Source organism: Elaeis guineensis, chromosome 10 (assembly GCF_000442705.2).
Source record: "Elaeis guineensis isolate ETL-2024a chromosome 10, EG11, whole genome shotgun sequence".
Classification (NCBI taxonomy): Eukaryota; Viridiplantae; Streptophyta; class Magnoliopsida; order Arecales; family Arecaceae; genus Elaeis; species Elaeis guineensis.
Genome location: NC_026002.2, coordinates 26944566 through 26962524, shown reverse-complemented (window position 1 = coordinate 26962524; position 17959 = coordinate 26944566). Strand labels below are relative to the sequence as shown.

Genomic DNA, 17959 nt, shown 5'->3' with positions numbered 1-17959 from the left:
CTTAAACGACAACAATGTGGCTTGGGCTTTATAGGCTTACAGCAACACATGATCAGGTGACTCAATTGGCCAGGGCAGTCCCAAACCTGCGGAGGCGCGGCTCAGGATTATTCACCCCCTGGATCTCTGCTCAACATTAGACAGGCCAAGCTAAAAGCAAATAATAGGTTCTACTCTACCAATCAAAGTCTTTATCTTCATACGTGTCAAGACACATGGCTAGGACTATAAATCATTTACAATAATCCTTAAAAAGTATGTTGTCATTAGATTGATAAAAAAATAATTTGTAATTACATATAAACTCCTTTCTACCCTGTCATGATATCCACAGGAAAACATTAATTACATCATACTGAACTTGAGTTTCTCAGCTATCGATATTTGTTTTGCTTCAGATATTATGGACATGTAAAGCATACAACCATCGTTCTTACAACTCAAGCAAAAATATATAACCAACATTTTCAATTTTATGCCCAAGAAGCAAAAACAAACTGAATACACTCATTTGATACAACAAAAGTTACCCGAATGTGGTAACCAAAAAAGAGTTAAAACAGATCAGGAGAAAACAGATCCCAAATTAAGCCCGGAGTTAACTAAAGCCGTTTTACACGTTGAACATATATTTTCTGGCTTTCAACAATCCCCTTTGCCTTGGATTTGATTCACATTCTGATGACTACAGATGTAAGAACTGCATGACATTTTGAGGGGACTTTGATTACCATGACTAGGGTACTTTGGTAAATTCAGATTCTAAAGAGCAAGTAGGAAGATATCACCATATTTCAAGCAAACATAAATGTATAGTAACTTAAGCATTTTCTTTTCCTTTTTTACATATCTTGCAAATTTGGCAAGAGGACACTACGGATAGCTCCCTTCTTATTCGGAGGCAGAGAGATTTTTTTAATAACATTAGATGACAATGATAGCTCACAATATGTTGTGAATATGACATGAATCCAGTCACTTGGACAACAAAAGAATACTATTGATTGACCACAGATTCACAAGCTAAAACACAAGCACGCAAGTTTATATTCATATAGTATCAGCAGCCATTTTAGGTCAGTTATTCGCACAGTAACAGTCAACGCCACAAAATTTAGAGACGAGACAAACATTTCAAAAATCTCGGTGGCAAAAATGAGGATGGTAGAGGAACGGGATCACACCCTGGCAAGAGTAAATTGCAAATGGATGACATGATTCCATAATATTTATTTTACTCAAATAACCTGGCCAGCATTCATTTTTCAATACGTGAAGAAAAAAATTTGGAAAAAGAAAAAATTGAAATATATGTGGTAATGGAAGATTCTCTCCAGCCCTATATACCAAGACTAACCATCCAAAAAATTGAACAGGAATAGGAAACAATGAAGGTGGGGGTGTGTTTATTCTTTCCTTTTTTTTTGAGAGGTGGGGGTGGGGGGGGGAAGAACTTTTACCCCTTCATCCAATAAACAGGCTTTCCGACCACCGAAGGAACATTAAACAGATGTTGCGCCTCAGGAAACTAAGATTCTATTTGGCATCGATTGTATCTGACACGAGTACTTCCCTTATCCTTCTGCATTTCCTTAGAGCCATTGGCGCCAGCAAGCTGTTTTGAGTAAGCAGGTATATGGGTATCTCCTGCACTCTGTTTCTTTCGTCTGGGATGGCCAGCAGCAGCCGGGTTGACCAATGGTCCGGACCATGTTGTTATATCTCCTTTCTGGTAGGGGATCACTGTGCTGAACGGAGCTTCTAGGGGATCAAAGACAGCATCCACATGATGCGGAGAACCTAACAGGTAACCAATTGCTCCATCTTGATGTGGTGGAGGGAACTTTTCACTCTTGCTCTTTGCATTTGCATGTGTGATCAGGCGCCATCTCTGTTAGTAACAAAAATATTTTTTCCTTCAGTAATTCATTTTCTAAGAAAGCTATATTAGCATAATATCAGAGAACTGCACCTATGCAGTCAGATAAAATTCAGAAATGAGAAAACACTTGGCAGTACATGTCCACCAGACAACCATTTCATCTGTACATTTTGACCATCAATGAAGAGAGCAACCATTAAGATGAATCATAAAGTATAACATGAGCATATCAGTTAACAAAAGTAGTAAAGATCACTGAGTTGCTCTCACAAATATCCCAAGAAACAGTAAAATAGCAGTCCAGAGTAGCATGAGTCCATGAAAATATGTATGAGGAAAAAGATTAAGGTTGCATTTAGTGCATTGCCAGACAGTGGTAATCTGGATTACCTGCAATCTGGATAGATTGCCAGTAATATTGATTACTATGTTTGGTACATGCAGATAATGTTGCAGTAAAATTACTAAAAATCTTGATTAACATGTTTGGTATGACAATCAGATTACTGATAATGTAACATCAAATTCTCAAAATACCCTTATTATTAGTTTAGCATTTCAAACTATTGATTTAATTTTTTTAATGATAAAAATTATTATATTAAAAGAAATATTTTTTAATTAAAGAATCAAATTATTTAACTTTTTATTATTTTTAATACTTATTATTATTACTTTTATTTTTATTTTTTTTATTTTTTCCCCTTCCTTCTCCTTCCCCTGCACACCACACCCCTCCCCCCCCAACCCCAGCCATTCGGCACCGCTCCCTGGCCATTGCGCCTCCAGCACTGCCTCCCGACTGTCCGTGCCTCCTCCCACCCTCCCACACCACCCGAGCACCTCCCTCACCTCCCGCACCCTGCGCAACCACCCCCTGCACCCTGTGCGGCCCCGCTGCCATCCCCTCTCCTTCCCTCCCTCCGCCCCGACAAACTCGAGCCCCTGCCCCTTCCCCCCACCCCTTGCGGCACCACCCCGATCGCCTCCCGCACCACCCGCACCCTGCATGACCGCCCCTTGCACCCTCTGTGGCCTGGCCCCGCCGCTGTCCCCTTTCCTTCCCTCCCTAATAAAAACCACAGAGCACGTTTGTGCTCTGTGATTTGCGATGCTCTGTGATTTGCGATGTGCTCTGGATTTGTGGGAGTACCGACGCGATTTCACCTGCACCCCTCCTCTCCTTCACCGATGGATTTCACCGGCAGCCTCGCGGGATTCATCGGCTGATGCTCTCGTTTACCACCTGTGAGAGCCGTCAGGGCATTCCCAGGCTCGCACCCAACACCGCATCATCTAGCTCCACCACCGGCTCCCGAAGACAACCCACTGGCTCCCGGATTTTGTTTGATTATTTTTTTATGAGAATAATTATGTCCAGAAATTTTATTACCAAATTATCAAAGTAGTGGTAATCTGGATAGCCACCCATCCCCTTGGGAATCTAGATTACCTCCTGGGAGATAATTTGGATTGCCAAGGCAATCTGGATTACCAACCCAAAAAGTATATCAAACGTGGTAATCCAGATAACCACATTAAATTCCCAGCAATCTGGATAGATTGCCAGCTACCAAATGCAACCTAAAAGGATTACTATTTTGGCAGTAAAGTAAATTGAAGGTTTGCCAATTGAGTCAATAATTATCTAAGATGTCTCATTCTGAGGCATTAGTTCATCTTCATAGATCACTGCAATTAGAAAATAATCAACAACAGCAAACAGAACTGGCAGTGATCATTGGTCAGACTAAATAATATTACAAAAATGAACAAAAAGACAAGCAATGAAAAGAAAACAGATCATATGTATGCTTTCCTGATTAACCAACAAAATCACCAAGTCTTCTAGACAAAAAGAAAATAAGTAAAAAGGCATGAATGTAAGGAAGAACTCGAGCAATATTCGAATTCATAAGGCTAATCATAAGCAATAACAGATTCGCCTTTTGTTGAATTCCATTTTCTCAACCAAGCAGATATTCGCACTTAATGAATAGAACCATGCAGATTTTTGCCTGTCTTAGCCAGATGGTCCCTATTAGAGGATTGGTAGATTAAGAGTGAAATCATCAAGCATATAATGGTTATATGTTTGCCAAATTTTAAACAAACAGCAACCTTTTTTGCTTGTTTTTTTGATAAGGCAGAGCACTCATACAAGTCTAATATGAATATAACAAAGGATATCGTGGAAAGGCATAGGCACAACTGCCGCACAGCAACCTTTTTTAATTGGTAAACATGTCATGCACAGTTTGATCAAATGTTTCCTTATTATTAAGAATCATGACCTTTAAGCAATTGAAACTGCATATATACAAAAGACACACCATAGACTCATGTACCGCATGAGTGAACATAATGGTTAACTACGATCTGTATTAAATGGCCAGTTCAGTCTCATGCCCCACCACACTTGTTGAACTATTGCAGTGTCTCAAAATTTGATTTTCATGTACATACCACACAAATAAGCAATTTTTGATCCATCATGAACATGAGGGAGGACAGAGGATGTTAGAGATAATATATGCCCCCATAAAGTTGTCACACATATGGACCTGCACCTTAAATGCAGGTTTCCTTGAGTGATGGTAGAGGCAATGGTCAATTTGTACATTTGACACATGCACCTTCTAGCAGAGTAATTAATTATGTTATTCCGACAATCAAAGTGAGAATGTACAAGGCTAAATAGCTGTACAGTCTTAGCGACAAACGGTGCCCTATCATTTAAATCCCAATTAAGACTATGAAAAACAATAAAATGACCTTGATCAATTTTAAACCACGATTGCTAATACTTTACCCATGAATAGAAAGATGTTATGCTCAGGTAAGTGTAAATTATACTAACAAACAAACATTTTAACCAAATAAGCACAAAACATAACACGTTGAATCTTAGCATGCAAGGAGAAATATTTTACTTAATACAATAAAGGAGTTGGAGCCATAGTTAGCTGGACATACATCAAGGTGTGCATGGAATTCAGCATTAGCCTCTGGCACAGGAACTGCCTTAGCAGCTCGATCACGTGCACGCGTCTTCTTAACTCCATCAGCATTGACCCTTCTGGCAGCCCTTAACCTACATGATGTGCATATGTTTAGACACACTAAACAAATATTAACAAAGAGTTGGACATATTTTAAGTGGATGGGGGACACCGGGGAGGGGGGGGGGGTGTGGAGGGTGGAGAGGAGACAGAGTCAGACCACAAATTTAATATTAAATCTATGGTAAAAGATTTAACAACCCGAATTCAATGATGGGCCCTTCAAATTGGAAATCGACGCCAATAATCATGACCTACATCACTAAATAAGTTTAGAAACCAAAAATTACATATGTGCTGTTTTCTAACCTATGCATGAAGTGGGTGCTAAATTGAAAGGTTTTAATTATATGAGACCGTGTTTTCCGATGAATTAAGAATCAAATTATTTTGATTTTCAATCTACAAATGTTTTAAGAAGTGTAGACTACAATCAATAAAGCGGATTGCCAATTTAAATATCCTGTCATATATTTTAGCATACCAGCTTAATGTACACCATATATTCACATCGACATAATGCGTAAGTTTGAGATCACCAAAAGATACAATTTTCATTTTTTCATTTCTAGGTGTTTGCAAATGTAGATCTTTGATCTAGATGATACATATCATTAAATCTTTTATCAAAGATTTAACATTAAGTTTGCAGTCCAACTCAAGACGTATAGATACATGTATATAGTGTATCTATTACCGAAATATTTGGTATTTATCAAACTTCATTTTTTTCGTATCACATTCATTCCCTGCTCTGTTAAGTTGCTATACATAAATAATTCGGTCAAGGAGTTTTCTTTTTCCTTCTTTGCAATTTCTTTTTGAAATTTTATCTCCATCTGGGGTCGTATGAATTCATGGGTAACAAACCATTGTCTCTTAATTTTGAGGCCATCATACAACTGCAAAATGACTGTTGCACTACTTGCCCTGTCTGTTTTTCTGCAATCATGAGTACCAGCACAGCAATTTTCTGATGGTTCGTTCACTCTCAAGGTCCCAAACTACTGAATATCTCCATCCAAGGTTTTATGTTGCTGCAGGATGGGGGGCATCCCGGCTATCCCGTCCCTTTCCTGTGAGAAAATGGGACCAGGATAGGCTTGGGACACCTAATCCCATCCACGTGGGGAGAGATGAAGAAAGAGAAAAGAAGGAAAGAAAGAACAGATGAAAAGAAAAAAGTGAAAGAAGAGAAAAAGAAAAATTAAAAAAAGAAAGAAAGGGAGAAGAAAAGGAAAGAAAAAAAAGGAAACAAAGAAAGAAAGAAAGAAAGAAAAGAAAGAAGACGAGGAGAGAGATGGAGGATATCTACTGGAATGCATGATTAGAACTACCACTGGGATGGGATAGGAAAATCAGGCTTCCTATTTCATTGAGAAACCACGACACCTCCGTCCATAAGATTTAAAACCTTGGCTCCACTGTTCTGAACATAACATGCATATCTCGTAACTGTTGTGAGTTCAAATGCATTGCATGCTGTTTTTTTAGAAATAATTAACCAGGCTTGTTAAATAGACACATAAAAATGATGTAATATGAAAGCTTAAGATTTTTTTTTTTTTTTTTAGGGAGAACTTAAAAGAACTTATTACAAGATTTTCCTTTATTATGTAGTTAACTTTATCAAACGGAAGCACTGATTTTTTTTAAGCATCTGAATGAAATCTGCAATTTTATCTTAATTGAAAACAACTTGGCATTTCATGATGAAAACAAATAAAGCTAGTTTAACCGAAAAACAATTATGCAATGCTGACAAAAATATGCAGTGGCATATCTGATATAAATTGAAGAGTCCACATGATCATGATTAGCAACCTTCTAGCTTCTTCCTCCCTTAGCTTAGCATCCATCTCTTTGCTTGGAGGATATTTGGGCAGGCTTGAAGGTTCACATGCATAAGGCTCGGTTGTGAAGAACTATAAAAGCAAAAGCACTGGTCATGGTAATCATCTTATACTGAAAAGTATAGCTGAATATGAATAGCTAATTGTCTGAGAGAAGAAAATATCCAACTATGATCACTGAAAGAAGAAAGTGGAACAGCTCTAAGCCTCTAACTTCATACTTGATTTGCATCTATAAACACAGTTACCTATTGCAAAAATTATTCGTTTAGCATATGTAGACAGCCAAGAATATTATAGTATTACTTATGTTTCTAACATTGCAAGATGTACTGTACACTGTACAGATTAACATACAATCTGTATTTCACACAAACCCAAGCCACTTCATGCAATAACCTGTTCTTGTTACCACTACACATTAATATTTTATGTTAGGTGACAACTGAACACCTTATCTACTCATTTATTCATGTCTAACTTCATCGACCTAATTTTACTACACATCACGCCGGCATTCCAGTCTAATACTCATACTTCATCGTATGCACTCACACACTCTCCATCAACCAATATCTAAACTAATGCAACATGACAGCTCCATCTGCTGCCTTGTAAGTTGTAACTGTTCCTTTTGAATCTATTGCAATGCAGTTACTTCAGAATATTCATGTTTGAAAGCAAAACTAAAGGTTCACCAGCTTTGACATGGACTTGCCTTGAAAAAGACAAATGGCGTAGATTCTGAAAAACTATTTTTAGAACAGTTCCAAGTGCACTTACAGGTAATTCCTACACAGTCACTCTTGACAGATAGCCCCAACAGGCAGTGAAATAACTAAAAAGATTTTCTTATAAATCAAAAATCATGTACTCATGATGTAATTCAATTGTTTCATGTTTTCAGGAAGAACATAACAAATAAAGTTCAGTCTACAAGCTCACATTATACCAAGAACTGAAAGATCTCAAGTCCTTTTTTTATTGACAAATTGCCATATTAAATGTGACCCTAAACAATTAAATCTCAAAATTGGGTCATTTTTTGATGTAAACCTTTAAATTCATGTCCAATTCAGTATTTTGGTAATAATAAATTTTACTGTTGAATTCATAAGGTTGCATTGACTAAATTACAAGCTCCTTGTTGATTGAAATCTTTAACCTTGATCCTTATTAACAAGATCGATTTATAAATGGAAAAAATAATGTAAAAAAGGTATTGTACCAAGAGGTGCATGGTTGCTGGTTCCAGAAACATGTCATATACTTCTGGGATTGGTGATCAAGCCCACATAAAAACAGACATGGCTGAAAATATTGTAACAGGTGTACTCTACCCGTAAGATACAGAGAGAATTTATAAAAAAGTGAGCATCCTATTGTTTTGTGATGCAAACACTAGTAGTAATCCAAGCAGATAGGGTGGCAAAACCTAAACTACCACCAGCCTTCCCTTTAAATATGATATAGAGATAAAAGCAACATATGTGCATGTGGTTATATTTCTCAAAGCCATTTGCCATGACTTGCTGCCTCAAAATCACAACACATTCAATATTTAATAGAATCTTCACAGTTATACCTCAAGAATATGTATCCTTAGTATTTTCAGCAAAGAATAGGAAAGCTAAAGGTTTAGGGGCTGTCTGGTTGTCAAGTGTTGTCAAAAAGGTTTACATAAAACCAAAAGTGAATAAAATTCATGAAAGTGCTTGTTTGGCTTCTTTCCATTAAACATGTTGGGAAAAATGGTCAAGCCATAGCAATTTGAAAATTGAATATTTTCCGTAAAGAAAAAAAAAAAGGTCCTCTGATGTTTTTCATAAAGCTTGTTCTCAGAAATCAGGTTTTATAGTTGTCCCTTGTAATAAATTCTACTGACAATGAACAGTCCCTTAAGACATCTAACTAATATGACCAATTCTAGTAATATTGGACTGCAAATTGCAGCTTTCATGATCCAAAGTGCTCCGAATACAATCTCCATTATTGGAAATAGGCAACTTAAGATCCACTGAAAGGATGGTTATATTCACAAATTTTTAGATGTAAATTTCCAACTTGCTTCTTTGATTTCCCTACTTATCAGAATCAATAAAACAAAATATTTTAGACAATAGCTTCATGACACCTCGACAAAATAATATAGAACAATCCCACTTACATAAAGATGTGATATTGGCCACATTCACCTAAATGCCCAAAAGAGATCTCTACCAATCAGATTAAGTTGAAAGAGGGAAAAAAGCAACCAAAGCCTAAGGAATAATTTCACTTAATAATCAAGATCTTTGCAGTAATTCTTCCACCAAGCCTTACAAGCTTCTCACAACAAATTAAATTCTAGAACAATCGAATTCAATCATATTCACATGAAGTCTTCTTTACTTAATAAAAACAAGTTAAAAATAAAACTTAGATCCTAATTACACCAAGATAAAATCAGTTCTTATCCGCTACAACAAATTAGCTGGTATATTAACACTTCCAAATGATAAATTCCCCAAGATACCCCATTTCATGGTATAGTAAAATGGAAGTGGCATAAGAAATTTACCAGTATGACACCTTACAAAATTCAGGTTTATCAAAAACGAAAAAAATTAAAAAGCATTTACCTGATTTTCTGACCTACCAAAACAATTTGAAAAAATCACCCATATATACATACACACGCACGCGCGCACACACACACACTCAAATTGCACAGCACAAAGGGAAGGAGGGAGGGATATGGCCTTGCAAATCACAGACTTATCAAAAACGAAAAAAAATAAAAAGCATGTGCCTGAGTTTCTGACATACCAAAACAATTTCAAAAATCAGTTAAAAAAAATCACCAATATAAAAAATATTCAAAATGCACAGCACAAAGAGAAGGGGGGAGGGAGGAGGGGGGGGGGGGGAGGAGATGCCAGCAAGCATTCAAAAGACCCACAAAACACAGCTTTATCTTGAGCAGATATCGATTCTGGTCGAGTTAGCACAACAGCATGACATGGCATGAGATGATACATAATGTGCTAGTAATTAATGGCCTAGAACATTGACAGAATATTAGCTGTGGTAGTAGTTGAAATGCTCCTATGCCAATGCATGCCAAGATGGGACATCCTGTACCAATACTAAGCCAGCATGTAATACTTCAGTCCATTGTCCGCTGTACCACCCGGTATAGGACCGTATCGATACTCATATGCTGTCTCATATTGTGTCGAACCGCATACTGACAATGTAATAGGATGGTAACAGTACAGGGTCCAGAACCGAGATGGTGAACCTTGCTTTAGTCCTTACTTGAAACTACTATTAATAAGCATTCTTATGAGTGGTAACAATTTTCTTCAAAGTAGACATAATTCATAGTCAAACATACTTACCTATCGAATAAGAGTGACTTGTGCCATAAAGATATAGATACAAGCATCTCCATAAAATGTCTACTGGTATCAATGGAAAGGGCAATAAACAAAAGGTATATATTAGAAGCTAAGCCATAAAGTATATATCAAAAGTAAATAGCAATCTTTGCAGAACGTAACAGTAGATTATTACAAAATAATGAAGGTAAAGTGAGAATGAAACACTTTAATACATTTTCCTGTGATACTCCTAGTATAAGACTAAACATGAAGGATAAGTATAAAAGAGATATAATAAGATTAAAATGGTTTGAGAAATGGAAAACTTACCTCACTTCTTAATGCAGCAGTGGCAGTTTGACGTTCAGCTGGGTCAATTGCAAGAAGAGTTTCGATCAATGCTAATGATGATGGTGGAAAATCTTTAAATGCCTCTTTTATACGACGTTTATATCGCTGTTGGTTTTTAAAACTTGAAGCATGTGGCAACTTTGACTTCTTCCAGTATTCTTCTGAAGGGGAGCCACACAGCTTGAAAATCTTATGTAGCTGTTCAACCTAATAAATGTAAATATGGTTAAGCTAATCTGCATTAGCTTTAGACATGTGCTAGCAACAGTCTCTGCAGGATGATTCTAGGAGCAATTATGGAATTGTAAATTGTTTCCAATATGAAGTTTCATTGCCAAGATCCAGGCACTATCTTACAGCTGTAAGTTCCAAGTAATATTTCTGACATGGATGTACATGTGAATCCTAAACCAGGATAATTAAGTAGGTGGATTGATCACCCGCAGGAATCAGGACAACATTTTAGAGGCTGAGAATTTCGTGGAATTCTTTTTTAAGAAGGAAATGATACATAAGCAAGCTCAACCATGTAATGTGATTGTAATCTTTGGTTAATCAAAACAAAAAGTGTAACCATATTACCTGAATGATAAAGGAAATGGGCATGGGTCTAGGGTCTTCCCAGTTAAAACACACTGAATCTGAGCCAAACATATCAAACAAACCACCCAGCCCAGACCAGGGTTACTCCGAACAAGCTCCAGCCTAAGCTAATCACAAGGGTGCTTAAGTAGTCAGCTGCTATTAGGACCCAGGCCCAGGGCAAAATTTTGTTTATTTATAAAGAAGAGCATTGACGTATAACAAGCATTCAAGATTTTCTTAGAAGCCTCAAATATGATCCTTCAACATTTTTTTACGAGTGAACACTACTTGGATGTAGGTTATAAACCTATAATGGGCTAGAAAATGGAACCCAAAACTAAACCTAGCTCAGTCTTGTCAGCATAGATTCTCATCCCAAGCTTATTCAAGACAGGATCTTGCTTAGACACTCATCCAGCTGGCCTAGCATATTGGCACTGCTTCATGTTATTAGTCAAAGTAAAAGAAATATGGGCAAGATGCACAACTTGGATCACCAATTTCCACATTAGAACAAGGTTACTCATAGAGCATAGGATTCTCATTTACATACTCTAAGAGACTCAGACTATGTTATTGTATCCCACTTTGTGTACCAGATAAAAGATTTATAAAATGCTTGATATCATTTCTTATCTAGTTGATCACTTTGTCAGATTTTTTTTGACCAACTAGTATCAGAATTCATGGCCAGCCTGCCCGCTGTTCATTCTTTTTTTCACGGAGTAACCCATTACCAATGAAAAAGAACTGACATCAAGTCCGAAAAGTTCGATTAAAACCTTGATGAATCAGAGTTTGCACAGCTAATGCAACATAATCTAGATGAATAAGGCTCCCTGGTCAATATTAACTTAGTACTGTTATGAATATCAAAAATCTTCCCTAGAGTCCTAAATGGAAAAGTGTTCTGAGGAAAAAGTGAAGAGGAAAAAAATCAGAATATGATACCACAAAAGGCAAAATAGTGTTACCATGGTATTACATGTTTTAACGGTGGCTCAAAATTAAAGATCTAACTAGTAAGAGTGAACTTTTGGAGCCTTAACACAGGAAATGAAAAGAAATGGTTTCCCAAAAATTCTGTTAGGTGCCTTCAACCATCATAACTTCTAAGATGACCAGATATTATGAGAAAAGAAGGGATAATTAGATTCTATAGAATTATTTTGACATGAGATAGAGCATAATTACAGGCAGAATTTTTTTTTTATTAATAAAGAGTGATGAAGAAACACAAAATAGGAAGAAGACAAACAAGAGAAGAAAACAGCATATGGCACATGAATACCCTGTCTTAATAGGATGGTCCAGATAGTCTGCCCACATGTGGGAAGAGGGAAGAGCAGCTCTCCCGAGTTTTCCCACATATACTTTATCCCCAAAAACAGATTTAATATCTCAGTTTATTGTACTTCCCATCCATGTGTAGCGCTTCTATGCAATCTGTTGTCTCTTCTTTGTAAAATGTAAAGCAGCTCAAAGTTTTAAAAGGTGCAGAAGGCATCCTTGCAGTGGTAAAAAAAATCTTTATAGGTGCACTTGGATGAACTTTGTACTCTGCACCTTCAGTGACAAATCAACCTCATCATCTTCTTCAAATCACCATTTCAAAAGTTTGCGGAGTTCATAATCACTTCCAAAGTTTTATCACATATAAACATGTGCTATAGCAATAAGTTGTGTGGCTCTTCTTTACCATTTTTTAACTTAGGCTGCCTAACCAGCTAATTGTTTCCAGCAGCTCATGTTTGGTCCCAATCATCTTGTTTTGAGCTCTCTTATAAATGAGCCAAACTTGAGCTAGGATTTTGAGCTTGAAAAACAAATAAACTAAAAGAAGAGCCTTGTCCAGCCCACCCAAGCCCGATATATATATATATATTAATTTATATATAATTTACTTATAAAATGTTATGTAGTCTACATTTTTGCCATCTGACATTTTTCAAATAAGATAAGATTGTCCGGATCTCCTAACATAAAAGATTAGTTCTATAATTTAAGTATGTTGATAGAAAACACTCCTACACACCTCTTTATTTGTTCTTCAAAACAATTTGGGAACTGAACCTTTGAAGAGTGTATAACTACATGGATAGGCTCAAACCAACCCATTAATTTTGGATCCATTATCCATGATCTGTCTTCTCTATAAAGGACCCAAAATATCTTACATATCAATGGAAAGTGCATTAACACAAACACAACGGTAAGAAGAGGCAATACAAAAGTGTGTAAGATTTCCCTTATGTGGAAAGTATAATGATGATTTTACGTATGGACAAATGGACAATTCTTTAAAGTCTACCATCAAATCCCAGGGCTCAACCTTGGATAGGCCGTGGGAACAACCAGGCTGGAGTACAAAAGGAGGCATTTAGATTAAAAATAAGTATCAGCAAACATACTTTGGAGAGTTTAAAATGTGGATTACCTTTCAGCCACCTGTCGGCCATTAGATCACATGCAAATGGCTGAGACAAACTGTAAACATGTATGGACTCTAGGGGGCTACAGACCCCATGGGCCCAATCTCTCACCTAAGTCAACTCTCTTTTATTTGCATCTCCTTCTCCTATACACAACCTTCCCCAATTTTATCACTTTCCTAGTAATCAATCTCATTAAATTGTCCCTTGAGTTGCTTCACCTTCTCTGGCTCTTTGCTCAAGTCAATCTTGATGGTTCTAATCCAATCCAACTCCATCATCTTCTCCACCAATGGGTTTGCCTCCACAGCCACTCCCCCTAATCGCAGGCCCAGTAGACACCACCCTTTCCACCCCTGAATCAAATCAAGCTAAATCAAGTAAACCTCTAGCTTGAGAATCAACAAGCAAAAGCTTGAACACAGCCTAAATGGTTCATGATGAGCTTGAGCCAAGCTTAAGCGCATCATTGCTCACAGAGCCAAACTCGAACTGGTCATAGCTCGCCTGAGTTCTGGTAATTCAAAGCCTTAACTTGATCATAGGCTGGCTTTTCATCGACATCTAACCTTCACAATTGCATCAATCATTTGACTTCCTCCAAGAATTGCTTAGTTACCTTTAATACATGATCATACATCCCAAGCATTATGCAAATATTTCTTGATAATTGGTCCTTCGGTCTTGTATCCTATCCAACTAAAATTAAGCATATGATAAACCTAGATAATTCATCTCTCATGAGAGATTCTTAGAGCGTCCAACTTAAATTCTAGAATTATGCTCTAGATGGTTTGCTAAACTAAAGAGTGAACAATATGCATGTCCTATGATCAATTTATAGTCCATTTATTCATATCTATAAGATTGTACATTATTAAGCATCATTGAGTTCACACATCTCTTCCAAACATGCACATGGTACGGTATCCTATTCATAAGATAGAATGATTATATTAATATCCTAATAAGGATCTGATATACTCTCAAGAACCTGCCACTAAGTTTCACATCCTAATGTTCCAAAAATATATACATAACACAGCTCTTATTTTTCTTTATAAATTAAAAAAAAAATGTAATTAAGACAGGTGAACCGTCTAAACTAAAGCAGTTGGAAAGTTCCATTTGGAAGCAGTTGATGTTGCAGGGCATAGAATCAACAAGATATACAAGTTACCTCAGTTCGCCCTGGCATTATAGGCCTCCCAGCCAATAACTCCGCTAGAATGCAGCCTGCACTCCAGAGGTCTACACCCACACCATAATCAGTAGCACCCAACAGAAGCTCTGGGGCCCTATACCAAAGTGTGACCACCCGGCTAGTCATAGGATGCTTGTGGTTAGGATCAAAGGTAGTAGCCAAGCCAAAGTCTGCAATCTTGAGTATCCCACCATTATCAATAAGGAGATTTGATCCCTTAATATCACGGTGCAGCACACCACTATTGTGACAATGCTCGAGCCCCGAGAGCAACTGATGCATATAACACTTTACCTGTTCAAAAACAGAAATTTTAGATAGAAACTTGCATAAAGATCACACTTTTAAGACAGAATTCAACTAAGAGCGATGAAATTTAACCTGAGGTTCTGTGAACTTGATTCCAGGGCTGGCAGCTAGACCAGCGAGGTCATGCTCCATGTACTCGAACACTAGATACAAACTACAAGCCATCCTGGATGTCGCTAAACCCTCCAACTTCACTACATTGGGGTGATCCAACCGTCGCAGTATGAGAATCTCTCTAGCCATAAATTTCACGCTCTCCGGCTCCAAATTATCGAACCGGACCTTCTTCAAGGCCACGATTTTACCCGACAAGGTGTCTCTAGCCTTGTAAACGTTACTATAAGTCCCTTGCCCAATCTAATTTACAAAAAAAAAAAATATGCCATCTTTAGTAACAAAATCACTAAAAAGAAATCAAGAAATAGGGGCCATGGAAAAAAAAAGAGGCCTGCCTTAGCGAGCTTCTCAAAGGTGTTTGCCCGGCGAGGTGTCCACCCTTTGATGGCCTCCCCAGCGACAGCGGAGAGCCATGAAGGCCACCCGGCGGCAACCTGCTCGCCATGGACATGCCCCGGGGGATTGCCCAGCCTCGGGTCCGCCCGCCGCCGCCGCCGCCGGTGTGGCCGTTCTCCGCTCTCGTCCGGGCGCTCCTGCTCCTCCGCCCGGGTGACGACGGTCTCGATATTGGACAGGGCCGCCTGAGACTTGCGGCCGGAGGCCCGGGCCTTCTCCCGCCGGAGGGACGCGGAGGAGGGGGCGGGGGAAGAGTCCTTGCCAAAGGTGCAACCCATCAACTCATCTCAGCGAAAGCTCGGAGTGGAAACGGAATTCCCGCGAAGTAGGACGGTTGGGAGACCAAGATTTAGGGTTCGGTCTCGTCTTCTTCTTCTCTCTATCTATTTTTCTCAATTTTTTCGAGATTTTCTTACGCCTTTGGGGGGAAAAGTCGTTTAGTGCGAGCGATTGGTGGGGGAACGGAGACGAGAAGGCGGTAAAACAGCAAGAAAGGAGCGGGGAGCGGAGCTGGCCGTAAGGGGGCCCCAGGCGGTATGATGCTTCGCGGAGATGATGAGAGCGGAGAGAATAGAAGGTAGAACTGAAGAGCGTGAGGCAGGGAAGAGGGAGTTTTGAATAGACTGGGAGAGGGGAAGGGGCAGTGGAGTGAGGGGAATATAATACCGGGGAAGGGAGGGGGAGGAGGAGTAAAAAAAGGGATTTTTTTTTCTTTTTCTGGTAAGGGCGTTAAAAGTGGCATGTTACAGATATCGGCAGAGGCGGTCAAAAAATAAAGCATTCCACATAAATTAGTTTTTTTTTTTTTTTTTTTGATAACCAATTAGTTAAATTTTTTTGGTAGCTAAATTAGTTAACTTTTTACCAAAGATAAATTTAATGGATTCAACGGCGCCAACAAGTTCTTTCTACTGCTGGAGTCCATGTTTTTTGGGATTCTTGACTCAATTTTTATTTGATCAAAAGAAATCTTGTTCCTGCTCTTACCTTATCAGATCGAGTTGTCTGGGTAGACCAAGGCAACATGTCACCCGTCAAGCTTGGCGGTCCCAATTAATTTAATAAAAATCTGAACGAACAATCAATCTAGGTTCAACAATTATGGATTTCGTGTATAAATTGGGAATAAGCAGCACAGGCCAATAATATTAAGAAATGGTGGATAGGTTGACTTGTTTTGCAAGATTACTCCATTTGGGATTGCTGGAGAGCTTTTGTTAGTAAAAGTCATGAAAGTATATCTTCTGTTAGTAGGACTTCTGATAAAAAAAACTGTTTACCGATTGGTAATCATATTTCTAAAGTGCTACAAAGCTTTAACATTTATTTGATAGCAAAAGTGAAAAGAGTTTTTAATCTTTTGAGTCTTTATATATTAAATATTGTCACCTTAAATTATTTCTATAATTATTTTAGTATGATATTATAATAATAATAATTATAATATTATTCTTATATTAATATAATATAGGGTAAAGTTTAGAGATGTTTTAATGAAATAAATAACATTTTGACAGGCTTGAGAAAGAACTTTTAGGAAGAAACTTCAAATTAAAACTTCTGTTAAGTAGTGTTTTTTAAGCTTTTAGAATGATCAAAAGTTATTTTACATTTTTTTATTGGATATCTATATATCATCTAGAAATTTTTTTTTTGGACTCTAGGAAGTGCTTTTTGACCTCCCAAAAGCAACCTTAGGTGAGGTCTTAATCTCTCGCTCATCCTTGGATACCATCTCCTTCCAAAAGCAACCTCAAATAGGGCCTCACTCCCTTGCTCATCCTTGAATACTATCTCCTTGACAATATCCTTACTGGATAAAGATTTCTAGCTTTGGAAGGAGAAGCGAAACTTCAAAATAGGGGATAACACACAGAGAGAGAGAGGAGGGGGGGACGATAAAACAATGGGAGATAGCTTCTCAATTCCATAAGGGACTGTAACTAAGACAAAAAATATTGGAGACACGACAACCCAAATTTTATTGTGGGGTTCCTGGATATGCCTTCTAGATCAACATCGTAGACCCACCTCCTCCCAGCATCGCATCATGAAGCTTAACAATAATTGCCAAATTATAAGAAAAGAATAAATATGATGCCAAAAAAGTATAATGAGATTGAAGGAAGTGATGGGACAAAGGAATTGGCTGAAGATGACGGAAGGAACTGGAGCTTTTAGTCTAAAGTAGTTGGTTTGCAGTTCAACCATAGTTGAATCATAGACTCATGGCATAAACCCGAAATCGGATCGAGCTAACGAGTTCCGAACACCACTAATCATAAGCCACATAGGAAATATTTCATACGCTGTATGGGCACCCACATAGGTTATAAAGGTAAATTGATTTATAAAGACAGCCTCGTAACATCTGCCCATAAATACTACCAATACAACATCAAT

At 37.9% G+C, this 17959-nt stretch overlaps 1 protein-coding gene across 1 annotated transcript; it reads right to left on the bottom strand.

Annotated features, from left to right (window-relative positions):
- Positions 1 to 1195: 1195 nt before the first annotated feature.
- On the bottom strand, positions 1196 to 16183 carry LOC105059955 (probable serine/threonine-protein kinase At1g54610). The gene is made up of 7 exons (XM_010943498.4): positions 15496 to 16183; positions 15116 to 15400; positions 14711 to 15028; positions 10493 to 10720; positions 6769 to 6869; positions 4859 to 4976; positions 1196 to 1891 (listed from the first exon to the last, which is right to left on the bottom strand). Exons 1-7 carry the CDS (start codon positions 15832 to 15834, stop codon positions 1529 to 1531), a joined length of 1752 nt encoding a protein of 583 aa, XP_010941800.1. The 5' UTR covers positions 15835 to 16183; the 3' UTR covers positions 1196 to 1528.
- Between the last annotated feature and the right edge of the window lie 1776 nt (positions 16184 to 17959).